Source organism: Odontesthes bonariensis, chromosome 7 (genome assembly GCF_027942865.1).
Source record: "Odontesthes bonariensis isolate fOdoBon6 chromosome 7, fOdoBon6.hap1, whole genome shotgun sequence".
Classification (NCBI taxonomy): domain Eukaryota; kingdom Metazoa; phylum Chordata; class Actinopteri; order Atheriniformes; family Atherinopsidae; genus Odontesthes; species Odontesthes bonariensis.
This window is the reverse complement of record NC_134512.1, coordinates 21408448-21435613: the sequence shown is the minus strand read 5'-3', so window position 1 is coordinate 21435613 and position 27166 is coordinate 21408448. Positions and strand designations below refer to the sequence as shown.

The following is a 27166-nucleotide window of genomic DNA, read 5'->3' as shown; positions in this document are numbered from 1 at the left end:
ATACTTTGTTAGTTTCCCTGTGTCCGTTGCCCTTGTGCAGTTCCTGTTAAATGTGAAGTTGGTAAAACTTCTTGTTTTACATCGTAAAAGACTTATTTCTGGATTTTACTGCACTGTACTGTACTAGTGTGCTGTAACCTATTTGAAGAGCTTTTTTAAACTTTTTTGTCTTCTCGGGCTGACCTTGTGGCAAATGCAGCGAAAGGTCATCTTTTTCAGTCACCGAGGAAGGCAAAACTCTTGGTAAGCAGGTCTTTCAAAGAAAACAGCGAGCGAAGCGCTCACTTTAGTTTGCCAGAGACAGGTCTGCTCCACAGTGCAGTCCAGCTGGTGGCGGCAACGCGCAGATGAGCTGGTTTGCAATCTGCCATTGAACCTAAAAGAAGACAAACGTAGAGAGGAAAGTATTTGACTGAATCGCCTATTTTTCTTCCCAAATGCAGCGGCGATTAAAACACAGGTGTGAGAAGAAATAATTTGTTATGCCGCTTGGAGAAGTAGCTCGGCTTGTAGTTACAGCGTAAGTAGCCGTTAGCTGGAATGTTACCGTTCAAACGGCTAACAGGAGCCGTTATTAGCTAACGGCAACGTTATGCCCGATGATCCAACGGCAGTCGGTGGGAGTAGGAGCTGCCACCTCTTATGCCTTATCTGCCACCCTAGCAATTAGAAACCGCCAAACCAGCTTGTTAGATAGCTAGTCGGGTTAAACGGACACTCTGACAACTCATTTTCTACGTTGCCTTTTTACTACCTGGGCTAATAACTCCAGAATGGGGATGTGCTTACCGTGCCTTGGAGGAGCGGCGGACGAGGTTGTTGAAACTCCAGATCCGGTAAGTTAATTTACTCCAACTTTTATTCTCGCTGTCTCACTGTATCAACCCGAACAACCTTAGTTGTTTTCCAGAATGAAGTAAGAACTGATAGCGAGAAACAAAAACAACACAAAAGATCTGATTAATTATCCCTGGGACACCAATAGGCCCTGCTGTTTTTTTTAGGAGGTGTTCAGCTTCAGCGCTCCATGCCCAACATGGTCAGCATAGTGGAGGCAGTCCGCTCACAGTTTTAGCTCAGAACTTTTCTGTATTCTACACAGGAAACGAGGAGACGACAACTGGCTGAAGCCGCCGAGAAGAGACAAAAAGAGGTAGGCTATGACTTAAGTTGTGTCTTGCTGTCCATGTCAGGTGCTTAAAAGCACTGATAGGACTGTGTTAATAATCTTATCAAATGATGATGTACGCGTAACGTTTTAAAAACTAGAAGCCATCTTGTCCTGGCATCATACCAGGTGTGAAGGCAGAGTGATGTGTGGAGAACATTATGTGTTTATAAACCAAACACAGATATGTCAAATGATGGATACAATGAAAAAGAATGTGGGACGGACACACACACACACACACACACACACACACAGAGAAAAGGCCACAGCCACCACCTTCCATTTATTTCCTGTGCCCTTTCCTCAGTAACCACGGGTATAACCATAACTATTGTCTCATGCAAACTTAATGTTTAGTAGTCATTTTTGTAGGCTGTAATCTGTCGTTTTGTAGAAGTCGACTGGGTTACGGTGCATGTTGTTTTTTTTGTTTTTTTTAAAGCTGTTGTCTTTTTTCCGGCTCATACATTGTCTGTAGCTGTCCTGTCACAGATGTACAAAGCATCAGGAATTTACATGTTTGAATACCACTCTCGTGATTGGAAATACTCCAGAATGACACCTGAGTAGAGCGCTCTGGAGCCAGAACACAACGCAACAACATTGCTGTGGAAACAGATGCCCTCTAACGTCCTCACTGACAAATAGATGTTCAAATCTTTACAAAAGAAACCTAATTGCAATGTGGTTGTATCACGTGTACATAGCATTTCCGTGCCTGAGAGTGAATATATTTAGAATTGCGTTTTTTGGGTGCCTTATAGTATGGTGAGTAATTTTTTATTGTGCAGAGAAGCCACGTGCAAACCCGTAAGAGTCGTGCTAAAGTTGTATTAAGGTAAGCAGACACGGATTCAAGTGAAATACCACCTCTTGGATTGGCTGATACCTCAACCACCACAACGTTCTGCTTAAAATCACTGTTGTTATTATTGGTTTCCATCTCTAAATCTCCTGACACCCTTATAATTCACACTTACCCTGCTGAAAGCACCGAGCCTTAACCCACAGGTCATGTTACAGTAAGCAGCACAGCACAGTTGAAAGTTGTTGCTGCCAGTTGATCATTTGTTGGATCACAATGAATCAAAACTGCTTTAGTAAAACACACGCATGCCTGTCCGTGGACCTTTTCATCGCACAACCAAGTCGTAAATCCATGAATGTTAAAACCCGGCGTAATCGTTTCGCTTTCTGACTTCCAGACAGCGTACAGGGGTGTTAAAAATCCAGAAGCAGTTGAAAGGAAAAGGAAAAAACAAGAAGAGATTGAGATACAGGCGATGAGCACCTCTGTGTCCGGCGGCGGTGGGTTGAAGGTTAGTTTTGTGTTTATTCTAAATCTGTAACGCATAAAAAAAAAAAGCAGGACTGTCAAACTGTATGGACCGTTAGCAGCTTTTTTTTTTCTTGTCTGTGCTCTGTGTTTCAGAACATTCAATTTGAAAAGAAATGTTAAAGTGAAGCTCTTCCTCTCATCAAAGCTTAATGACCTTCACAATTAAGACAGATTTGTTGACTCAAATGTGGTAGCATTGACATAAATGAGGGATTTCTGCTTATGATTGCTGTTGTCTCAAACTCAAAGATGACATGAGCTGCAAATGTATATTTACACAAACCAATAATCACTGAAAACATTGATCTTAAGTGGTGATAGATGTGTGTCATGCTCCTAAATACAGAACACCGTTGTGATTTTTGTCCCCATTCTTCTCTCTTTCTTTTTCTGCAGTGGCAAGTGGGCTGAAAATCCTGGAAAATTTGAGGTTCCGAAGGACTTTTGAAAAGTACAAAATGAGTTTTTAATGTTTTTCTGGGCTGGGTAAATATAGGAAGAAGAAACAGAGGTCATGGAAAAAATGTTCCTTGATTACTGCCCCTGGTTTGTTTTTAGTAGATAAAAATCAGAATTTTCAAAGTTGACAAAGCAACCAGCGTTTGTCACATAGATGGTAAGCTATGAAGCTTTGAATTTAGCTAATTATATCTTGGTTTTGAGACCCTTCCACATGTCGAAGAGTCCTTGGATAAGGCACTGAGCACTGTGCAGACCACCTATCTTTGATAAGCAACTGTCACACCACCCCAGCTCTAAAGCGGAATCAGTTTTATCATTCATTTCACTCTGAATGAGACCATTTTGAAAAATAGTCACGGTGTTCTATCGGAGAAGACTCGAAGCTACCGATTAGATCATAACCCCATTAGAGGAACAGGCAACAAAATAAACTGGTGGCTCTCTGGCGTCTAATATGAAGGCGATGTCCATCTTTTATGGCCTGTAGATGTTTGTGGTGGTTGGAACGGGCAGGCAGTGAAGATTTCTTTAAAAAAATACTATGAAAAATCAGAACGTACACCATGAAGACTTGTACTCAAAATGAAATATTTATGATGTGTAACTCAAGGTTTTTGATTTTAAAGGAGACAAGAAAAAAAAACTTCTGGCACAGTAGCATGAGAATGTAAAAAAAATATATGTTATCGGTTGGGGCTTCAAACCTTTCATCAAACGTTACGCGTTTGTATTCTGTCAAAAATGGGCTCAAAAACCAAATTAGAAATCAAGAGTCGGTAATTGCATAGAATTTATAAATGATGGAAAATATGAAGGAGCTGTTGAAGGAGTTGCTGTTCTCCTCAACCTGTTTTTGCTGTGTAACAACAGTGACTGAAGTTGTTTCAGACTAACACGCGTTATTAGGGACCTTTGGACAAGCCAGGGATGCTATCGCAAACGTAGTTTTTATTCGATGGCTGATAAGATAACATCGGGTCACACGGAAGAACTTAATCATGAAGCCAGTAGGTTGTTTTTATTGAGCTGTCGGTTTTCATAATGAAGGATTAGTGCGCCCTGGTAATGGCCACATTGCATTTTTGTGACTTCTCCAACAATCCAGTCCCTCGGTGTGCGTCCTGTTGACACTCATCCACTTTGTTTGGGGCTCAACTCTTTGGCAACAGAAAGACGAGTGCAAACGCAAGTGGCTTTTTGCTTAACTCGCTTTGCTTGCCACACATGCATTCCCACCAATGGGAATCGCTTGTTCACGAGGAACACGATGCAAGATGGGTCTTTCTTCTTTCTTTTAGTGGTTAATATGAAAAACACAAACATTTTCCAGCTAGTTAAAAAAAAAAAAAAAGGCGCTGTGTGTGTGTACACACACCGTTCTAATCTTTGTGCATTTGACCTGTTGCACTTTACACCAGTCGCTGCCCGGCTGTATTAGAGCTTTTTTTTTTTTTTTTTTTTTTTTTTTTAATGCACAACTTGTTTCTTTATTTGAATTCAAATGAATGCAAAAGACTAATGTTATAGATGCTTGATTTAAATGAGGTATGAATTGTTTTCCTTTGTGATGTTTTTTTTGCTGTCTGTTCATATTTTGTCAAACAGTAAATATGCTTTCTTTACTCCGTGTTGGGAGATTCTTGTCCGCTACAGCGGAAACAGGAAAAAAAACTGAAGGAAGCAGGAACTGGTAGAAAATGTGTGGTGAATTATTGACCTTGACTTGCTTAACTGAATGCATTTCTTACAGCCTTCTCTTGATCCTTTAATGCTTCTGGTGCTCTTGCCCTTCGGTCGAGCACAAAACCTGGCCAATGTTATTTGCTACAATAAACAAATCATATTTCTGCTGCTTTTGTGTTGATTTCTCCAGTAGAATTCTAGTCTTTTATTACTATAAATGATGATGATAACTGCAGACCTGCATGTTCTTCCATTTCAAAGCAAGCTTCTCTTTAAAGTTTTGGAATTTGGTCTTAAAAGCAGTCGCACTTTACATACTCGGACACAAAGAGGATGTTGCAAGTCACCAGTCAAAAAAAGAAAAGTGGGAATTTATTGAAATTTTAAATCATGTACAGATTTGAAGCTTAATAAGAACCAAAAGCACTTAGTATCAAACTGAAACAACTCCACTGCCTCTAGAGGTCAGTATCATACAACTAGCAGGACCGGTGAGCCTGCTGGTAAATCTGCAGGAGGCATTGCAGTCACATGTTCTTTTTAGTAATGACTAATACAATAAAAGTCATTATAGTGTAAAACGTCATTGCATAGAGAAATATAAGCATTGCTTTGGGCCAAAAAAAACCTGATGGAAAAAAGCACTTTGTGATTGTTAGATTACAGGGAGATTTTTGACAGTTCTCACATGAACGCTGCACAAACAAGTATTATGTAAAGCTTTAATTATTTTCTTTTGGCTGTAAGGGTTTCGCTTCGCTGTTATTTAATGTCAGCTTGAGGCAGCGGCCGCTGTAGTCAATGTAATAAAGCGTATAAAAACTATCAAAATCAATCCAATGGCAGATTTAATAAACAAAACAAAGGTGGAAAACGTCACATTGCCTTGGTATAAAATGTTCTCTTGCCCTCTCGTAGCATACACACAAATCAAAAAAACTCGTGGCCACAAGATGGCTTCACAAAGGCGCTGCAACTTCAACCGCTTACTGTAACACATACAAACACAGAAACAAAGGTCTCTAATACTCCACCTAAACTAATTACTTTGCTACTTAAAAATACAGTTAATGTATAAAGAACAAATCTCAGGAAAATCTACAGCTTCCCTTGCACCCATTACACTCTAAAGATCAGCACGTTATTTTAAAGCCGTTTTCAGAAATGCACAACTAAAGTCAATAAGATGACATAAGACAAAATTTTAAGACCAAGTCCAGGCTTTAGTCTGCTCCCAAACACGATTGCCCTTTCATCACCACTTCACAAGTGTGCTATTTTTGCATGCAGCTCTGCTATAGCTTCAATATTCATAAAAACAGAGATATGTTGCATAGCCACGCTCCCTATGGAGGGGAAAAAACACAGACTCATCCAATGTGTCCTGTCATTATTGCCACTTTTCAGATACATATCTTCACTTCTTATTGCGGTAATGGGCTGCCACCACCAGGTAGCTGTCAGGGCTAAGGTCCTTGATGTTAGGGGACTTAATGCTGATGGTGGATGCCTTTCCCTCCACTCTGGAAATCTGGAGCATGCGACAGGGGTCGTGTTTCAGCAGGTAGCTCTCAAAGGTCTCCCAGCCTCCGCCGACTCGCACCATCACGTGCTTGTTGTGCAGCATCTGCAGAGGGAAATTGGATTACGGTGTCACTTGTAGTGCTGCTTTGTCAAAGTGGAGCTTTAGTGGTTACTGCAAAGCCCCATGACAGGACTTACATCGAGTCCTTGATTGAGGCTTTAGGGTGAATTTGAATAAACACTTTAGCGTGGCTTTGATGATGTGAGAGCTTGTTGATTGATGTTGGGGCCCCGCAAAGAATTGGAAGCTTTTCACATCCTACCAACCCCAAGGCCTTGCAGAGCTGACTACTTACAAACAAAGGTGTTTGAATCATCTCATTTGGTGATTCAGCAGCCACTCTAACGATTACAAGGCTGCACACAGCAGTGCTTTGAGCTATGTATGTGTTCACAGCGTCAATATTAAATAGCACTGAACACGTAGACATAAAACCAACTGCTGTTTATAAAAGTTTGACTTGTTAAAGGTGAAACAAAAAAAGATGAAGATTATTTACAGGTTCATAAAAAATAATTTTTCAACTAGCAAAAGTATACATGCTCTGACACTAAATGTTTTCCTAAACTGTTCATTGCTGCAGCACCTATTGTCACCTACGCAAAACCTTTAAGAGCTTCCTTCATTTGGCTTAATGTCTGATGCATTGGTCACTACAGGAGCGAACTGTGACGTCAGCCATTTAAATTGGTGCTTCAGGCGTGCACCATTCTCACTAATGAGACGCCGCTACACTGCAGTAAGAGCGCCAGAAGGAGTCGTACAGGAAGTACATACAAATAAAATTACACGGCTTCAGCTTCAGATTGTTTTTGTAACATTTGCAATGATTTTACCTTCATGGGTTTTGATGGGTCATACAGATATCGGTATAGTCAGATCTGCTAACAACTTTCCATTTTTCAAAAACATCAACAGCCACTGGCACGACACGACGCGCATTGTTTGACATCACGTTTGGTGCAAGCTTCCGCTCTTAGCCTCATGAACAATAAACATAGCTTTTACGACCCAGTCTGCGCTGATTGGATAGCTGACTATTTAAAATTGGGGTGTCAAGAGGCAGCTGCTCATTCTTTGTTTAAGGCAAGCCAAATCTAGCATTGTGCAAATTTGTTTAGTGGTGACGTAGAGAAGTCGGAGAGGAGAAACATGCGCTTCAAACACAGGTTAAATGGCACTTCAAGGACAATGACTTCTGTGGGAGAGGATAGCTCCAATTTGAGAGGAAAACTTTGGGCTTTGTTGGTGACATTATGGACAAGGAAAGAAATGATAACCCAAAGTATATCTTTTTTTTTAATTTCTATTTTTGTGTGTCATGGAAAAGACCCCTTTATGCTTTAAAATGGCTCCGATTAAATAGAGATACTTTCGCCTCATTTGGTATTCTGGGACCTGTGAATGCATTTCTCTCTCCTTCTAAGAGAGATATGGATGTCTGTACTGAATGTTTCAGCCAATAAGTGATGAGATATTCTCTGAAAACAACAAATACTGCTTGATGGCACCAAACACTTGGCCAAGTGACCATTATCATCGCATCCATCATCCTCTGCAATATGAATATCTTTCTGAAATGTTATTCCATTATAACTGTTGAGGCTTTCCACTAAATAATAGAAATGTCCATCTGTTGATGTTGATAGAGAAGACGTAGTAGAGGGATCACCAGTGTTAGTAGGGTTTACCTCCTAAGGACATTGTGTAACTTTTATAGCAATCCACCCTATAGTTTCTATTGCACCAAAGTACTTCACTGACTTGTTTCAGGCTGTTAGTATAGTTGCAATATTCAGGCTATTTCATCATTCAAAAGCCTAAAAGTTATGCGCTCTGCTTTTCTATCCAAAGCATTCTTTGTAATGATTTTTTTTCCCAGCAACATTTCAAAATGCCACCTGCCATATCAGGGCACATTCCCAAGATTTGCTACCATGGCAACACCACCCGTAATAATAAAGAGAAGAAATAAAAAGGTATTAGTATATTGGATGATCAAACACTTGCATTCCCGAGAGGGCGTGCTCATATAACACGTCTGCTTCACCGTGGAGTCTCATTGCCCCTCTTCCTCGTCAACGCGCTTAAACCTCAGCAAAAACAAGCCTGCATACTGGGTTAACTGAGTAAATAAACATGTTATCATGAACACCATTAGGATGCTGTATTAGTCTTTAAAAAAAAACCATAAACAGTGGGATTCTAACACATAACAAACTAAATAGGAAGGATAATAGTTAGGATGGGATAAAATCGACAAACTACCTCATGACACTGTCACCTCGGTATGGCCAGATATGAGGTTTGAAGCCCTCCAGCAGCATAACATACAACATTTATAAGCCTCTTAAAAGAATCAATCTAGAGGGCAGCAGTGGGGCAGCGCCTCCAATCATCAGCACCACGCCTCAGGCTTTGTTACTGTAGATGTAATGGTCCTGAGTGATGCAGTGAGGTTTCAACCATGGGGCTTTGGGACGAGACCCTTCCTGGAGTCAATTCCCTCCTCAGCTGCCCATGGAGGTGCAGAGGCCTGAGGCTGAGCTGGGACAGCACTTATCACAAACACTGTGGTGTTTCTCTGCCCTCTTATATGGAAACTACAAGTAGCCCATTTATTCAGGGAGCTGGGAAGGTCGGTCTCAGGTTTTACAGGTTACTGTGAAGTGAGACTTTCGTCACCGTTGTCCTCCCAGTGACTGGCCCTACTGTATTCATGTCTTTTCAGCTGCTGAAGAGAAACAATGTGAGGAATATGAATTAAAGTATCTTTACTCTAAAGAGTGCAGACTGAGAGACATTTAACACGTTTTTTTTCCATGATCAACAGCTGTATCTCATACATACTGCATACATATATATTGCCAATTTAATTGTATGTAAAGTAATACTACTCAGTTCGTATTGCATATTGCACATCTGCCTTCCCTGGAAGATGCTCTTCTCTTACCATTTTTCATTGAAATAATTTTTTGGTGGTTGGGGGGTGAGACAATCTGAAGTCAATTAAAGCTTATTTGTAAGGTTGATGAAAAACATTAAACTAGACCTGCCTCGTGTGTGGAGTACTCATCTGTATAACAGATTGAGCCTCTCACCATTTGTCCTTGGTTGCTCAGCAACGCAATGAAGACTGAAGCATTCAATCAGCGTTAGGGTCGACATGATTTGGATTCACACCATGTTATTCTAGCTGCAAATACCTTTATGTTACACAAACAAGAGTAGATAATTATACAAAACAGCTTTATTCATCAAATCCTTACGAATTCAGATTAAATTTGGTTTGACATAGCTGCAGTATAACTGGCTGACAGCAGAGGGCGTCCAAGAACAATCTCTCTTTTTGCACGCCTGCAGATCTCAAACATATCATTGGCATGAATCACATTCTTGGAGGTGTGAATCCTGGTAGTGGGTTGCCAAGTAACCGGGATCCCAGGGGGACTGATGCTACTTCTCTAATCTGTTAGCCTCCATTTATCTTTCTCAAATACTCGTTATCCTTCCACTCAGAGTCAGTAGAGTAACATTTCCTGCACTGAGACATTCATTGTGACTATCAGATCAAATGAATACATTTTTGGGGAAGAGTGAAACATCTTTCAAGTAATACCTTACTCATGAGATCATTTGGAAATTTGTGGATGTTTCTTTCTCCTCACAGCCAGTGAGCTACATAATGCCGGCATGAAACACCATCAGCTGTAAATTGGAGCTCACAGTAAAGGCTGACTCTCAACACACAATGGATGACTTCCATCCCAAACCCAGCCCCATGCATTGTCATGGTGCAGTATGCCGCGTGAATTGAAAAGAGTTTGCTTTGCAGCGTGAGACCTATGTTATGAACTGCAAACTGGAATGGGATGAATTTAGATTAGCAGAAATAAAATCCCAAATTAGAGACTCCGTGTCTCTTTGATATGCAAACAAACATAAGGATTCACTAGAATGCATTCACTACTTATATCATACAATGTGTTTTAGAGTAGACATACATGTAGAAGTACCCTTTTATTGTGCAATTATACACGTATTTTGCAATATTTTACAGCGTTAAATACCATAATGTCTCTGCAAGCCATTATGTACAAGACGTATAAAAGAGAGGTACTAAGATAAAGTACAGGTATCTCATTATTGGGCTTGAAAATATAGTATGAGAAAATACACCACTTATTAAATAGGACCTTTTTTGATTAAAAAAAATACAGCTTAAACACTATGGCAGAATCCCACATTTCAAATTGAGTGTTAATTTCATTACTGTAGATGATTATATGGTTCTTTTTGTGTCCATATGCAATACTTTTTTGAAAGTTAAAACTTTTAAGAAATCCATTCACTTTCAGTTCAACATCTTTTCAATTAATTTAAGTATAGTCTCCTTGAAGGCAACTGTAAAAAGCTGAATCGTTTGCTAACACTATCTAAAATACGCCATATTACTCAGCATTACTCACCCGTATAAAGAGCATCTTTTCACCAACTCGGTAACGTCCCTGCGACTGTCTCTCCACACAGAACTTATTCACACATCTGCACGGTGGATCATCAGCAATGTTTCTTACCTGTAACACAAATAAAGACAAACACTTTGCAAACATATCCCCCCTTGATATCAAACCAAACCAAGGGTGAACCATTTGTGACTTACAGCATCATCCAGCATCTTCCCGGTACTTTTTTTGCTTGACGTCACTTTCTGCGGAATTGGAGATGGGGATGGAGATGGAGATGAAGGGGGAGATGAAGAGAGGGGCTGGGCTGGGGATACAGGTGAAGGAAAAGATGGAGGTGCCTTCTCCTCTTGTTCAATCTCCTTCTCCAGTTTAATAAGGCCAGGAGGCTCCACATTGTACCTAGACAATGAAACAGAGAGTGTTCGAAAATTAAGTCTGACTCGGCAAAACAATCAAAAAGAGGTGTGTTTAAAAGTAATCAGAGATTAGATAAAATAAACAGAAAGAAAAGGTGAAAAGCCAGAACAAACCGCGATGCTATCCGTCCCAACTCTAAAAGACAGAGGCACACCTCTCGTGGCTGCTTATGAAGAACTAAAAAGAAAAGAAATCAAGTTTTAGCATTGAGTAATTGCAAGAACATCTTGCAATGGATCTGGAACGAGGCGATGAGTGAGGATGAGTGGCTGTGTGATGGTGAGATGCACATGAAAACAAGCTCATGAAATTCATGCATTCAAATGTTCCTTTCCTCTTTAATCCTGTTCGAAACAAATTAAATGGAAATGCATGTTTCTTCAGACTGGAAATGTACATCTAGATGTTAATTATTTGTTTCACCAAATGACAGACCAGACAGTAAGTGTGGAGACAAGAAGCATGATAACTCTAACACACCACACCATGCAATAGAGACAGAATATCCACTGTATGATAGCAAACCTGATGTTGTTACATCTACTGCTGAACTGATAAGATTCACCCAAAAAAAGAAAGAAAGAAAAAACATTTGTCAGCTGGTATTGTTTGCTGCAGTATTTTCACAGCATTGTATTGCATTTATAGTGTGTCGAAATAGTTTTAATTGTATATAGTTTAGTGTGGATATGTGTGTATGTTACTTGTCCTGTGGAAAAGAAATGATTTACATAGTTTAAACTGTTCAACCCACGATAAGCCATAACTTGGAAGAATATATTTCTGTTACTGCCACTGAAACATATTGTGCATCCTGTTGTAAGGATAACATTGCATGCCAGATATGCTCCCCGTTAGCATGAAACGACATGCAAAAAAATCTTAGCGAAATGTTGGAGAAACAGATCAAACACAGAGTGTGCGAATGAGGACGATAGAAAAAAAAATGCCTGCTCTGAGCTTTGGAGAACATTTGCATCATGTTGGCCCACTTTCTCACTAACTCACACCCCTATGTCTGTGCTGGAGTTGTTCATGAGCACAGTATTCAAGATGTCCTGATTGTCAGGTAGAGCTGCTCCCTTTGCTCCCAGCAGACTGTTGTCCATGTGAACTTGTTTTGAATGTCAAAGGGAGGTGAAGCAGAGCCTGGAGATGTGAGGCTTCTGAACCTCAGTGGAAAAGATATGGAAGCAGTCCAACCTGTGTGACGCTGTGCCTGCACAATCAGTCTATTCACAGGACACAGAAATCTGTGTCTACATCCCTGGCAGTGCCAGCGCTAGATCTTTTGTTTGTGGACTCTGGCTGTTCTACATTCTGATGGGTACAGCTGAGAAAAAGCAGACACACCTAAATCTTCTGACTCAAAGAGACATGTTTCTCCGACTCCAACCTCGCGGCACCAGGCCAGGAAGTTGGCTGTGTTGTCTCGTGCAAAGAAAGATCCGGAGGGAGCACTCTGCCGACAGGGTATCCTCCGATGTGGGATTTTCTTCTGGAGACAAAGAGAAGTTAGTTGACAAAAATTAAGGTGGGAAACGTCCCCACACTTATACTGGTAAAGTGTGCTTGAAAACCAATTGAAGCAATCACTTTAAACTTTGTGTGAGACAATGACATAACCAATATCTGCTTGCTCAGCTCAGAGTTTCCATCAAAACAAAGAGCCAGGCACAAATTTAGTGTGGCTCTTTGTTTTGATGGCGACACATTAGACAGCGCTGACTACTCCGCCTGCTGAGGCTCTGGTTTCAGCCCAGGATCATGGGCCTTTTCCACACAGATCAATATGAGAGATGACGGGTTAGAAAACTATGGCTACTTTACCAGGCCTTCCATGATTTGGGATCAAATGACATGCTTATGGGTTTCAGCCCCCACACGGTCTGTTCGGGGAGATTTATGCGCTTTGCTGTGGTTTTATGCAGGATATGTGTGTCTGTGTGCTTTGACAAAGGTGCAGTGAGCTCATGCGGGAAATATGCAAGCTTTCGTGGGTATTTTTCTCTTCATTCCAGGCTCCCCTTTTTACTTTTTTTCTTGGATCATTTGTATTGGTGAATTACTCTGCATTGCTGTGGAAAAAAAGTTGGCTACATTGGAAGTGTTGTTTGATATAAGAATCAGAATGTCCTTTTATTATTTCTGCTGTGGCTTATTGTATCAATTTGCATCCTTGTGTGGTTAATTGCACATGAGGAAAAAAGCTTCTGGAAACAATATCCCTACACAGATGGAAGCAATCAGGAGAAAGAACTACATTGTTTAAAATGAGCAGTGACATTTACAATCACATAGTTTTCTATCATTCCGAAAGGTTGTAAACAGACAGCTGTTTATTCGTGCTTGAAAGGAACAGTTTCATTGTTGGATGAGAATAATATACCACTTTCATATCTATCTGTTGAAAATAAAGCTATCAGCAGTAGTTAGTTATTATATTTTAGCATAAAGAGATGTGCTTATGCCTAAGCAAGCTGTAATTTTCACGTTGAGTCTGAAAAGTTTTGCTATCAGAAAAAACACTGCAGGGGTTTGGGAACTGAGGAGACCAACTGTTGCAGCTCTGAAAGTAAAGTGTTTTTGTTCTTGCTTGGCAGATGATCTCAGCTCAACAGTTTGAGTTTGATCATTTTTGTTTCATTATGCAACAAATGTCTTCAATGGTTGACGGGACTGCAGGCAGACCAGTTTTACACCAGAACTCTTTTACTATAGAGCCATGTCACTGTAATATGTGCTGAGTATGGTTTAGCACTTTAGTATTGCTGAAATAAGAAAGATCTTCCCTGAAACAGATGTCGCCTAGATGACAGAATATCTAGCTGCAAAACCTGTATATATTGATCAGTATTAATATGCCTTCAAAGACATGCAACTTACACATGTAAGTTCAAATAATGAATGCCGGCTTTTAAAATGTGTACTGGTGGGTAGTCGAGCTCAGAGAAGGCACAAATATTTCTGGGTGATGTTTGTGTGTTTGTTTATTTATTTTTTTTTGTACATGGTACAGTTTTGGTACAGCGTCAAGAAAAAATATTGTGAAATTATGGAGATATTTGTCCACACATAATGGTGAATCCCTCTGCATCTTTACTTCTTAAAGACTTTACCTCTCTGAGATGCTCTTTTTACACTCAATCATGTTATTGACTTGTTGCGAATTAACCGTATTAGTTGAGATGGTGCAGTATTGGAAAAGGCTCAGAGAATGTTCCAGAAGCTGTTCCAGCCACACACAACTTTTGCAGTCTTCTGTTGCACCTGTCTCAACAATTTTCAGATTCAAAATGAGTCTGCATCTGTCAACATTTGGTATGTTGTCTCTGTAGTATTTTCAATTAAACGTGGAGTTTACACAAATTGCAAATCATCGCATTCTGCTGTCATTCATATTTCACAGATGAGGAAGTTTTTTTGTGCCAAGGAAGAAATATAAAGTTCACTCTTCTGTAGATAATGACTGAGGTAAACATAGAGAAGAATGTTTTAGAAACAGTAGCGTGATTTATTGTTTCTCTCTGCTGCAGTCTGTTACAGTAGCCCCACGACACACATCACATCAACTTATGACACCGAAGGGGATTGTCTTTTAGATGCTAAAACAGTAACAGTAAATAACTACAGCTTATTGGCATGATGAGCTGCAAGTGTCATAAGGTGATACACTAGTATATCAAATTATGGAAAACAAGATTAATATTCTACTGCTCATTAAACTGAGGGCATTTAATATGAGCTATATTATAACGTGGACTGACAGCAGTAAATCATGCTGAATACTAGATATCTGTCTGAACTCCTCTGCTGTCTCTCTGTTGGCCTCCTCAATCAATAGGCTCCTCTATTTCAGTAACTTCTCTGCCGTCCCACAGTCATTGACCCAGAGTATTTCCTCACATCTGTGCTGCCGCACTCACGCTGAGATCAGGAGACCCACCGCCATCAGCGCAGTAATGCCTCAGTGCAAACACCCACAACTATCCCTGAAGAACCAACAAAAGAGTCTTTGGCTTCTTTCCCTCTGAATTAGCAACATGACCTAATCAGTGTTTCCCTCTTTTGGAACCTTGTCATCCCACAGAGCACCAGATGTCAGTTCAGTGTATACACACATCAGTAGCCACTAATGTTTGAAAAGTGAGTTGTGTCTACAGGATAATTGTTCAGCCACATTAGGCACTTTTCATTTTGAAAAGGAGGTATCGATGGGATTTCTATAGACTGGTAACAAGAACAAAAACATTAATATTTTGTCCTTTGGTTTATCAGATAACTCTGAAGACGTCAGTACTGTCTGGTCGTTGCTCTTCTTTTCAAACAGTCTAAACATTTGCACCTCAGTCGTCTTCTCGATCATTAACCCCACAAATGTGCATTTACAAAGATTACGGAGGGTAAATTACGTATATCCACTTTCAAGATAACGGTTATAAAAAAAATCTAAAGCCCTCATTCAAGGCTCACAGATCATTTAATGTAATTCTCCTGATTTTCACAGGGGATGCAGGGCCCCATCAGTTAATGTGTCCTTGCAAGGCTTCTTTTTTCTTCTTTTTTTTTCCTTTTGCCCTGTCGGAGAATGTAAGACCCCATCCCCCATCTCAGTCTTTAAGCACTCTTTTTTTAAACTGTTGAGCTCTTTCCAAAGTTTGAAGTCTCACAAAACCTGTTGAAAAGTATTGCAAGTATAGCTCGTGGATTATCTTAAGTCTTCAAATATTATCTCTGTCCCTATATTACTCTCCAGATGTGAGAACATTAGAATGTGTTTGAGATAGGAGGGTTTAATGGGAACAGTGATGATTTTCTGTCATTGATCAACTACAGGGAAAGCTAATATGATATAGCTGTTTCCTGTCTCAGTGGGACTTATTCAGCGTTCAATCATGTTCTGCAACAATTTTGTCTCAATAAAATACACAGAAAGATTGGTTTGGATTGTTGAAATGAACAAAGAATATCATTTAATCATGGATTTGTGCTGGGGAGCTGTTAAAACACTTGATATCTAAGTGACTGTTGCTCAATCTGATCTAATAAATCGCCGCTTAAATGATATTTTCCCGCTCAGAAAAAAAATCCTCTGCAAAATCATTCACGCTGAAAGTTAGTCTGGGAACACTTTCAGCCAAGATTTAGCCTCCAAATTAGTGTTTTCACTGTAACCCATATCATGCCAGACTACTGCAATTCTTCGAGTTCTCTGTACCTTGCTGTTGCCAAGGGCAGGCAGGTCTCCATTACTTTGTCTGAACTTCTCCTGTAGTGTCTCGGCCAGCTGGCACAACAGGAAGCCATTGTCTAACTGATCCATGAAGCTCTCGGCGGTGATTTCCAGACCTGGGCAAGGGACACATAAAGACAGCAGACAGTCCAGCACCATAAATCCATCATAAAATGCTCATTTAAAAATATTCAAAGTGCAAAGAAAAGAAATTCAATCCCCTGTCCCTTCCAGGTTAAAGCAGAACCTGATGTAATGATGTCGATTCTCAAAAACTGATTTAATGATTGAGCCTCACTGCTGCTGCTGGGTTTGTGGCAGCTCCCCTGAAGCCAAACTTTGAAATATTACATGATTTGGGAGAATCAGGAGGGGTTTTCCTGGTAAAATACCAATGGACGGCAAAGACAAGGGCAGATAAAAGATGGCATCGGTTTGTGCACAATATTATAACATATTTCTGCACAGTTGCAGATATATATTGGTGATCAACATGTGGTGTCCAGTTGACTGACTTCCAGAGGACCATTCTTTCTTAGTTAGATCATTGTGAAATAGGAGGTGGTGGCAAGGGGGTGTCTGTGGAAAGAAACTGGAGAGATTTCTCTTTTTTTTAACCCCCTTTCTGTTTCTTATAAGAGGAGGGGTTTGGGGGTTCAGTTTTTAATGAGTTCCAAATGTTGCAATTGAGCCCAGAAAAGAGCGATTGAATCTTGAGAAATACTCAGTTAGTTCCCGTCTTCTGCTCATGCTCGACCCTGGCTGTATGTAAGGAAAACATACTGCCAGAAGGCTAAAAAGAAATATTTCAACTCAAAATACTTAATGACTGAAGTTGCTTCATTCCTTTCACCTCAAAACTCAACAATACAACTCATCAGTATATTAAGATGTATATTACCCACCCATTGCTCCTCCCACATGAAACTATATAAAGAACTTAAACCAACAATACTGTGTATTCACTGGAAACACATAGATGTTGCCGAAGTCTGAAAGTCCTTGATCCGTCGCCGCAGAAGATCAGAGGTTTCTGGCTCAGCTGGTTCCAGTGCAAACAGAGAGCCAGAGATAACAGAAAATACTTGAGCTGTTTTAAGTCGCACATACGGACAAAAGGAGTCTGTTACAGGAACTAAACCTGCAAACAGTTTACTTGAGAAATGGTTGTATACACTCTGCAGGATGTTCACTGAACTAACTCCCGGTCGTTAAACACAGCTAAACATACTTCCAAGACAAACTTTGCCGAAGCAACACCAACGTTGATGTGTATCCGTGCATTGCTCCCTTCTTCATCTATTTAGACCAAGGGCACTCTAAAATCCAAGCTGTGTTTAAAAAAGTTCTCCTAAAAGCTGAGGATCTTTCTAGAAAACTCACAGAATTGTCGATAATCAATCAACACTTTGATCTTCACTCTAAAGCGGATATAAATGGAAAAAATTGATATGTACTGCATTACTTTCATAGTGACAAGCCATTAAGACCAAATCTGTCATCTATGTAAACCGATATGCATGCATGCATAGATGATATCTAAGATTTATGGGATTAAAAATCTAAAGTATATTCCTTATATTCAAATGCTGATAAAATATTGATTCTCTCAAACAGGCACTTTGCCTCTCAGAGATTTATCGAACAAATGCACAGTTCTTGTGTTGACTGCTTGTTCACTGGTGCCACATTCAAGTATGAAAGTATAGTATGGGAGCAGGTGATTACCTTGGCGTTTTCACCAATGCTAACCATTTTCCATGCATGGTCTGTTCCCAGTCAGCCTAAACAAACTTACTCAGACACACCCAGTGAGTAAGATCAGAGTGTTTAGTGTTTGTGACTGCACCACTCAAGCACACAACACATGGCTCATGCTCCCTTTGCTGCTTAAGCTTCACCGGTAGCTGTGCATTATTTAAGAGATGTTAATGATGTCCATTATTCATTTAAGGTAATCTATGGGAAAGTATGGAAGCGCTGAGGCTGGTTCACAAAGGCTGTTGACTTTAAAAAGGTTTGTAATGAGGCTCGGATCGATTCCAGTCCCCTGCAGAGGTTATTTACATCAGCAACATCACTTCAGTTAATGTGAAAGACAAGATGATGAATTTTGTAGGAATTTTCAAAGCCATATATATCTAGGCCTGTGGTCAAATGAATCAGCAACTGCATGTAGTATTTTTCCCAAATGTGGAAATATATGTGAGAAGTAAATTAAATACAACAAACTGTGTCCACATTCAGCCATCCAGCCTCAATGCAAAGTGTAGCTACAATATCTACATAGGGCTACACTACAATGAAAAGGGTTAAACATAGCCAAAGTGTGCATGACATTAAGTAAAATTATTCGTGGTTTTGACCTGGTTAAACATCACACTGATGCTGACTGCCACTCAAATATTTCTATTTACAGAAAGTACTTGGGAGATGGGATTTCAACCAGTGTCCACTAGATACATTTGTGTATTAACTATAAAAGTGGCTTACCGAGAATATTAGTCAGCCATAGGGCCAAATCCTCTTTCATGGGCAATAGGCTGGCTTCATGTCGACTGGAGAGCCACTGCTGGTACTGCTGCATGTCGGTCAGCCCGGGGCTGAAAGGCTGTTTAGGGCTCAGAGAGCTGCACATTGTTCCCTACTGACAGCCTGAAGGAAGGAATATAGGAAGACAAGGCAGGTCAAATCTACAATTTCTAAATGCATATCAGAAATTAATATTGATATGGCAGTGGATACAGTATAAGTAACACAATACAACAACAGCAGTAATGTGATTCAAGACATCAGATCTGCTCAATCGGTTTGTAAAGCAGATATTGCAGTGTATTGAAATGTTATGAATGCCATCTAAGTTTTTGATTCCATATTTTGTACAGGCATTGAAAATCATTATTTTCCCTGAAAGTGGAAGGATGAACATTTCATAAGCATTGTATGTATGTAGATGATTGTACCACATGTATGTGTGCTGTTTATTCATATGTTCAAACAAGTACATCATTTCCAGGCCTACATTTGGGCTGCAACTTACAGCTGTTTTCCTTAATATTTCACCCGCCAATATTTGTTTACGTATCAATAGATTCATCCTCCAATACAATAAATGCTTCGGTCTGTATGCCTCAACCAACCAATCACATCACAGCTTACACCCATGTATGTTAAGACCAATATAACTAATATAATATACAATAATATGATGAAGACTTTGGTGGGCACCCAAAGTAAGTGTCACCAGTTGGGTATTCACTTTAATATGATTTCTCCCTTAGTTCCTGAGTTATGCTGTTGAGTAATGGCCAGAAAAGTGTTTTAGCTCAACATTATGATGTCTAAATGTATGTTTACCTTTGACTATTTGGATACAAAATGTCATTTCTATCCCATCATGCATGTAATTATGGCAGGATTTGTTGAGTTATGGCCAAAAACATGTGTTGTGAAGTCACAGTGACACAGACACTTTAAATTCTAACAATCTAGTCTTTAATAATCCATTTGAAACAGAATCAAATTTGGAGAAATGAAAACATTCTGGAGACATTGTGTCTAAAAAGTGAGACGCATCTCTGAACATATGGAAAGACAACCTGAAGAAAAAAAAAAAAAAATAAAAATCAGTCCTTAGGCAGGACTGATTTTCAGTCGGCGGTTTCAGTCAGCTGAAAAACTTCTCCCCAATGTTCTTCAGTGGACTGTGAAATAGTGAATTCTCACTTTTGATGAACTTAAGCCAGAGAAAAGTCTCTTGAAAGTTATTCATTTTTCACAGTAGTCACATAGTAGTAGTTTTCCAGCTACTGTTAATGTACAAAATGTAACTAATCTTTAATTTCCTTGAATTTCCTTCAGGATCAATAAAGTATCTATCTATCTATCTATCTATCTAATTAACCTGAAAAAACTACCTTTTTTTTACACATTCATGATTTTTCCACAGTGATTTTCTTAAACAGCTGCTCTAAATGCTAGTTCTTTTTCCGAAAAGGAGGAAATGATGATCTAAAACATACAGGAGAAAAGGGTTCTGAGTACTTTTGTCCTTAAGGCCGAATCCTGGTGTGGATTGCAATCCACCTGATGACATTAGACAGTAACATTTCAATCCACTTCTTCACAAGACAAAAAATATTTTCATACCAGTCAGACTCTACAATACAATATACAATAGGAGTTTTATCAAACAAACAAAGAGCTCTTTCAGTTTACTCTTCCATCTGTAATGGAGTCTATCGTACAGTCTATATCAGTCTAATACAGCCCACAGTGCGGCAGGACTTGCATGGATTGACCACATTTTACATCAATATTTAGAGCAATATTTAACAGCAGCTTTTCTCTTTAATGTGATCACACTAAGTGAATGATGCGGTTCTCTGAGCCTTTTTCAATACCGCGCCATATCATTACCAAGTGTTCTCTGTATAAGCAATGAAGTGAAAATAATTCAGAATTTAAGTCAAGTGTCTCTCGTTCAATGGATCTGATTCAGGGAGAAAGTGACACAACAAGAAGGCAGCAGATGTAAACAGAAGGACAAAGCACACAAATAGCTCATTCAGTCTTTAAAAGTATAAGCTGCAATGTGCCCTCTGATGTAAACCGAAAAACTGTTGCGATGCAGACAGAGACTGTGATTCAAGGCTCATTCCAGAGGAACTCAAGATCACAGCTGAAAAGTATTTAAAAAAACACAGAAAAGAATATTTTTTAAATCTTTAGAAAGTGGTTCTCCTTTCATGAAGTTGCCCTGGGCAGTATCGAATAAGCTGATAACTTACGTTTTCTTTAGTCACACATGACCTAAAACACAGATGAGGACTCTGAGATGTTTTCTGATCTGCCATTTTGATCTACTTTCCTTTTCTTTGCAGTTGACGTGAACTTCAAATAAATTATTTGTACAGACCGTATTAAAGGAACGAAGAGTTGCTTGAATACAATTTCCATTTCCCATTAGAAAAATTTGACTGGTAAATTTGAAAGCTTTTGCCTTATGTTTGGACACAAGCAGGAGCATCCCACATTCCCCCAAGGCAGGCAAATAGCAACAGTATGCATGATGCATATTACAAAAGGCACTTATATGAACAAGGAAGTGTAGCTGCCATAAACAAATAATTCATAGTGTGTGAGGGCTGAAGAGTTCCTCTAAATCCTGAGGGAGTGCAACACAATGTGAGGAATCTGACCTTTAAAGCTGGGAAACATTTCAGGGTCCCTCTGGAACTGCATGTAACCAAATCACACTGCTGTGCAAAACTGGACATCGAGACCTTGATGTCCATCCGAGGTCATCTTATAGTCACGAGGACAACAGCTTCTCACTGCTTACACACGGTAAACTGTGGAGCTCAGCACTCACACACAGGTGCTACATTCTCATGTCCACTGTGGTGACGGCAGACAGAACAGAGGCACTGGGACAGCTTCCTGCTTGCTCATTCACTGGTGCAGCATGTAAATAAATATGAGTATCTGACATGTTTTTTGGAAAAAACAATAAAATTCTCTTGAATTACTCATTTTTTTTATACAGTATGTTGACCTTTGCATTGCTTCACAGTGAGAACAATGCACCTCAGAATTTGTTGATTTGAATTTTTCTGATAATTAAATAAAACTTGATTGACAGAACAAAAATATTTTCAATTGTTTCTCACTCAGCGTTTTAATAAACACAACACAAAATATTTGCTATTTTCTACACTCTGGATCTAAAGGTCAGTATTTCATGAAGATCTTTATTGTTTTTGACAGGATCGTGAATAAACAGATGAATTGTCCCCTCTTTTTCCCAAAGAAGGGAGCCTGAAGGAAACATCGTAAAACATACCTAGTTCCTCGCACCATACTGTAGCCTGACCTTTTTGACTTCCGGCCCAAAAACACCACTCAGCTAGACCGCACTTTTCTTCTGCGGAGCCTGTCAGTGTTATGTTCAGAATCAGATGTTTGACTTTGTGACAGATGCTCTAATGTACAGAGATATAAAACTAAATTACCTTCAAGTCAAAGAGGCCTCATGACTTAAGTGAAGCCATTGTAATGCACCACGGTTGGCAGCAGATTGCTCCAGGAAAGGGATAAGGATGGGAATTCTGACTGCTGAATCACATCAATTTCAAAATACAAGAGTGGCCCTGTTCTGCTGATCCTCACTTCCCTTCCATGCCTTCCTTCCCTACAACAGTAAACTGATCTGGAGGTCGATGTGTTCACTTAATCAAAGGTGCTCTGCGTGTTTGTGAAAGAGATGCGTACTCAGTACTCAGATACAAGACTGTATCAGCAGCCGTAGCTAGTCAGTTCATTAAATGCAGCGAATATCAGCAAAAGTAGTGTGTTATCATTCACGAAATGCAGCCTTCAACAGCAAAAAGCTTGCTTACATAATCATTATATCAAATCACACATTCCAATACACAACTTGAGTGTTTATTAGTGCACCTACAAGCTACCCCACTTCTTCAGTTGTAGACCCCTTGTGTGGTAAGATTTACACAATCAACACACAGCATGTTTGGCGTACAATAAGTCAAGAATACAGACACACATACCACTTTGTCTGAATTTTGTGCAATGACTTGGTTTGATTTTAGATGTTGTTTTATTTGCCTCTTAAAAACACTTGGCAAAAAAAATCATTTGACAGCGGCAATAAGTTTTTTTAAGTTGTCTCCTTCTTTGCAACAGTGACGAATAAAAAAAGCCCACAAGAAACAATTAACCACTCTGGAAATAGGATCAAGGGAGGAACCCTGATGAGTTATGTCTGAAATCCAGCTGAGCACTCACTAATTAAAAGCAGTGTAGTGACTGAGAGCTGCTACTGAAGAAAATATGTCCCATTCTGTGCAGCTGAAGATGCCTCACAATGTTTCTTTTGTATAAAATATTCAAAGCACGCGAAGAAACTGCGGATATTCCCTTTTAACTAAAGTATTTAAGCATGCCCCAACTTTTTATATAAGTTACAGAGGGTGGCATTACTCTGCAAAATAACTACACTTTCTGGTAAGAGAAGCAGGGATCTTTAAATTACTGACCAATTCAAAGCCCCCCCCCCCCCCCCCCCAAATAATGTCATGCACATCGATAACTGACAGCACAAAGCAATATGAAACAGATTGGATAAGAGCAGAAGAGTCCTTAAACTGTGCTCACCCTGGGATTCAGCTCGCTGGCGCGCACCTTCCTCTCACTCGTCCTGTGAGCTGCTGAATCCTAGTGTTCATGCTTCTCACAGCGGCTCACCGAGGCACAGGTTATAGGCTCCAAAACGCTGAACTAATGTGAACCGGGGAGGTCTTTCTCAGTGCGCACTGCAAGATCTAACTAGCACACATATACTCACAGCACGCTGCTGTTGCTGCTGCTGATCATGATGATGGGAAGGAAGTTTGATTCTGATGGCAATGCCTCCCTCCTCTTATTGGCATTGTTGGACTGAATTCAGCAGGTCAGCCTGTGACACCGTACCCCCTGATACACTGATAAAATTAAACTATTTCCTTTGTTTATGCGTCGAATTTTTTTTATCCAAAGGCCCCAACTGATACTTCTACTGATGATCCCCTGTGTGTATACTACTAAATTTGAAAGACACTGTGTGATAGTTAACAAGGAATTTTAGTGATTCATGACGCTCATCGCGAAGACAATCCCAAGTACAGAAATGTCTTCAAATATGCACGACGTTTTCTCCAGTCCCACAACTGACTCTTTTGCGATAGCATTTTCAACATTATGATGGGACTCACATAAACATGCATGCATGCCATAGAATGAGAAGAAACGAGGAATTCGGATCCCAAAATCATTTTTTTTGTGGTATTGAGTTTCTGTGTCTTTTATTTTGAAGGGCAGAAAGTTGGTTGAATTCCTGCGCTCGACTACGCATGCGTGGTGAAGTGGCACAAACGCAAGTCCGTGGGGTGGAAAACTGCAAAGGTGAGTGAATTTACAACAACAGAAACCTTATGTGACATGTTCACATTGCTGTGAAAGGTTTTTTTTTAAGTCACTTAAGCCCACGTTCGTCAGAAATTTAATTTGTTTTGAAGTTTGCCACCGGAAGTCCTGTTTACGTCTATAATCTGTTAACTTGACGTTGGCTCATGCTAACCTGTAGCTAACACACAAACTCTCCTCGTGACATTATAGTAGATGATTTTTGGGAAACTCTGGACAATGTGAGTGGATGTTTACGCTATGGTTTTATTTCTTTAGTTGGTACTCATCCCCAGAGCCCAGAGGCTGACCTCTGAATGCAGACAGCGCCACATGGAGGCGGTGCTGAAAAACTTGGCTAGCACGGTCGAGCTGCTGGCCGCGGCGGCTCACAGCTGTGTGGTGAACCAGTGGGATAAACAAACGGTCTCCAGAGCATTTCACTGGGCCAAGTACTGCGAGCATATATATGCAAGGTTTCACAATAACTCCGCCATAAGAAGAGTTATGGAAAAGCAGCTGCAGCTCACTAATCAGAGTTTGCGAGATGCCATCCCTGAATATTCCGAAGTCTCCTTCTCGGATCTCCCCCACTGCCAACACCTGTTGCTCTCCCGGCTGCTGAGCAATCCCGAACTGCCCATCTCCATCATAAAGTTACTCTTTGACACAAAGAGCCCTGTTAACGACATGGGCAGCGAGTATGAGGACATCACGGGCCTCTGCAGCCACATGGTTCAGTGCAAATCAGCTTGTAAAGTCCTGCGTCCTCTCTCGGGCTTTTCACCTCTTGGTGCTGATGCTGAGGTTCAGGGGGAGATGCTGATGGAGAGGCTGGGTGCTATGCTGAGCCAAGGCGGTGACCTCCATCTGGCAGAGCATTTTTTGTGTTCTGTCCTCCAGTTATTTGAAGGAGCAGCACAACATTTGTGTCCAGTCATCGCAGCAGCTCTGCTGACAACGAGGGACTCGGCTACACAAGCTGCTTCACAGGATTTTCTCCTGAACTGGCTGCAGAATCAACACAGTGTGCTGCAGCGCATGTGTTCAGTGCTTCCTTCTACGCTTCTTAAAGACCTGGCTAAAGAACACTTGAAATTTAGAGATGCGTACCGCAGTGTACTGAAAAAGTGGGCCTCGGACATGGAGTACAGCTTAAGTGATGGTGAATGGGTCCAAACTAGCACAAAGCCCACAGTGTCCTTCCAGAATATCACTGACCACTTTCTGGCCTTGTTTGAGGCTTGCCCCTCAGTGAGGAGGACTACAGAAGATGAGATGCGCACTTTGAAGATTTCTGATGGAGACTTTGATGTCAGAGGTCTGAGTGTGTGGGGAGACCTCCTGGCAGCATTAGACTGTCAGAACTGAGGCTTCTTTGGTCAGAGCCAAATATATGTTTACATTTTGATCTGCACGTTCAATCCTTTTTTTTAAAAATATAAACTAGAAAAGATTTAAGTTGAACAGAGGAAAAAATACAATAAACAAGTTTGTCTGCTCATAGTGGTGTTTTTCTTTACTTCAAACCAGACTGTTACACTGTAACTTACCTGTGATAGTCAACATTTTATCTCAGTTTGTTCATTGCTGCGCAGGTTTAGACAGTTCTTAAGAAATTTGGTTGATCAAATGGAGAAAAAAAAAGATATTTTTAGATATTTCTCTAGAGATTCAAAGCTTCTTTCAGCATCATTCAGCTTATAATTCATTCTACTACCAAACATTAGCCATGTGATTAAAGAGAAAGAGGCTGTAAAGGAAATGCAATAAGCAAAGGAGTCAAGAGCATTGTGTGTAACTGTGCACACCTAAAGTGATTCTTTTTTTTTTCCTTTTCATTTTCTCTCACACCATCTGTCAACAACCCCGCGAGCTGTGCTCAGTCTAAACCTACACATTTTGATAGGCCTAATGCCATCCATGTGACTCGACTACCAATTTGCGCATCTCAGACCTCGCCCGTGTGTCAAAGCACCTCTGCGGCGAGGGATCAATTAGTCAGATCAGGCGTCTTCAATCAGGCTGACCACAATAGCTGGTGTGTGACACGTCTCTGTCAGACAGCGGATTAGAGCCCCGGCCGCCGCGTGGAGGGAAACACCAACACAGCCACGGCTCGTTTAACACACCGTGAAAGCAATTCACGTAGAGACAGACAAGGGTCAGTGAATAAAGGCCAGCTTGTACACTAGCAATTTATTTCCAGCCAATAAAAAACACACGCGTCAGGCTGAATGGAAACCAGCAGTGACTGAGGGGATCGAACCTCCTCCTATGTTTCAGATTCACATCATATTTACGTTCTGTTATATGTAAACAAAGACAATAATAGGAGTTTTATTTCACAGACTAATGAGAGCTTTCAGTGTGTTCTTTCTACCATGGAGCACAGTCGTGTGTAGCTTTTGGTAATTTCCACTTGCACATTCCTTTTGTTGAATTTCGTGCTTCTCACTCTTGTTCACGGCCTCACACATAACTGGCAGAGCGGGTGAGCAGCCATGGCAATGACTCAGATGTGCTAGTGTTTGACTGCAAGAAGCCCGTAAGGAACGCAAGATGATGATTTACTGCGCGCATCAATCTACATTTACTTAAACACATTTTTATTTTAAACTAGTTTTTTCAAAAAGGAAGAACACCCATGTGCCTGAAAACAACTAGACCAGTAGGAACCTGGGGTTATTGTTAGTAATGATAAGTCTTCAGTTATCTAGAAGGCAATTATACCATTTATGCATTTTGATAAGAATATTCCAATTTAGCTTATTCTTTTGATTTGTTTCAAGAACAAATTGCTTACTGCTCTTTTTTTGCAGCTTTAAAGAGTTAATGCAGCCAG

At 40.3% G+C, this 27166-nt stretch overlaps 3 protein-coding genes across 5 annotated transcripts; 2 read left to right on the top strand and 1 right to left on the bottom strand.

Moving 5' to 3' along the window:
* Nucleotides 1–342: 342 nt before the first annotated feature.
* svip (small VCP interacting protein) lies at nt 343–4824 on the top strand. Of its 2 annotated transcripts, XM_075470052.1 has the most exons (5): nt 343–836; nt 1103–1153; nt 1963–2009; nt 2377–2490; nt 2907–4824. In XM_075470052.1, exons 1-4 carry the CDS (start codon nt 774–776, stop codon nt 2456–2458), a joined length of 243 nt encoding a protein of 80 aa, XP_075326167.1. In that variant the 5' UTR covers nt 343–773; the 3' UTR covers nt 2459–2490; nt 2907–4824. The 2 variants fall into 2 exon arrangements, with proteins under 2 accessions (XP_075326167.1, XP_075326166.1); XM_075470051.1 differs by lacking the exon at nt 1963–2009 and having other exon boundaries at nt 351–836.
* A 167-nt stretch (nt 4825–4991) lies between these two features.
* gas2a (growth arrest-specific 2a) lies at nt 4992–23897 on the bottom strand. Of its 2 annotated transcripts, none has more exons than XM_075470050.1 (8): nt 23536–23897; nt 18853–19014; nt 16345–16475; nt 12480–12621; nt 11240–11303; nt 10904–11108; nt 10710–10817; nt 4992–6282 (listed from the first exon to the last, which is right to left on the bottom strand). In XM_075470050.1, the coding sequence occupies exons 2-8, from the start codon at nt 18995–18997 to the stop codon at nt 6073–6075; spliced, it is 1005 nt and encodes a 334-aa protein (XP_075326165.1). In that variant the 5' UTR covers nt 18998–19014; nt 23536–23897; the 3' UTR covers nt 4992–6072. The 2 variants fall into 2 exon arrangements, with proteins under 2 accessions (XP_075326165.1, XP_075326164.1); XM_075470049.1 differs by having other exon boundaries at nt 12480–12624; nt 23536–23893.
* A 362-nt stretch (nt 23898–24259) lies between these two features.
* fancf (FA complementation group F) lies at nt 24260–25789 on the top strand. Its single transcript, XM_075470048.1, has 2 exons — nt 24260–24321; nt 24601–25789. Exon 2 carries the CDS (start codon nt 24655–24657, stop codon nt 25690–25692), a length of 1038 nt encoding a protein of 345 aa, XP_075326163.1. The 5' UTR covers nt 24260–24321; nt 24601–24654; the 3' UTR covers nt 25693–25789.
* The last annotated feature ends 1377 nt before the right edge of the window (nt 25790–27166 follow it).

Coding starts and splice junctions, on each gene's coding strand:
- fancf (XM_075470048.1), top strand. CDS start 24,655: ATGGAGGCGGTGCTGAAAAACTTGGCTAGCACGGTCGAGCTGCTGGCC.
- svip (XM_075470052.1), top strand. CDS start 774: ATGGGGATGTGCTTACCGTGCCTTGGAGGAGCGGCGGACGAGGTTGTT. Junction 1,154..1,962: donor CCGAGAAGAGACAAAAAGAG/GTAGGCTATGAC, acceptor TTTATTGTGCAG/AGAAGCCACGTGCAAACCCG. Junction 2,010..2,376: donor CGTGCTAAAGTTGTATTAAG/GTAAGCAGACAC, acceptor TCTGACTTCCAG/ACAGCGTACAGGGGTGTTAA.
- gas2a (XM_075470049.1), bottom strand. CDS start 18,997: ATGTGCAGCTCTCTGAGCCCTAAACAGCCTTTCAGCCCCGGGCTGACC. Junction 16,476..18,852: donor ATGGCTGACTAATATTCTCG/GTAAGCCACTTT, acceptor TCCCTTGCCCAG/GTCTGGAAATCACCGCCGAG. Junction 10,818..10,903: donor GGAAGATGCTGGATGATGCT/GTAAGTCACAAA, acceptor TTTGTGTTACAG/GTAAGAAACATTGCTGATGA.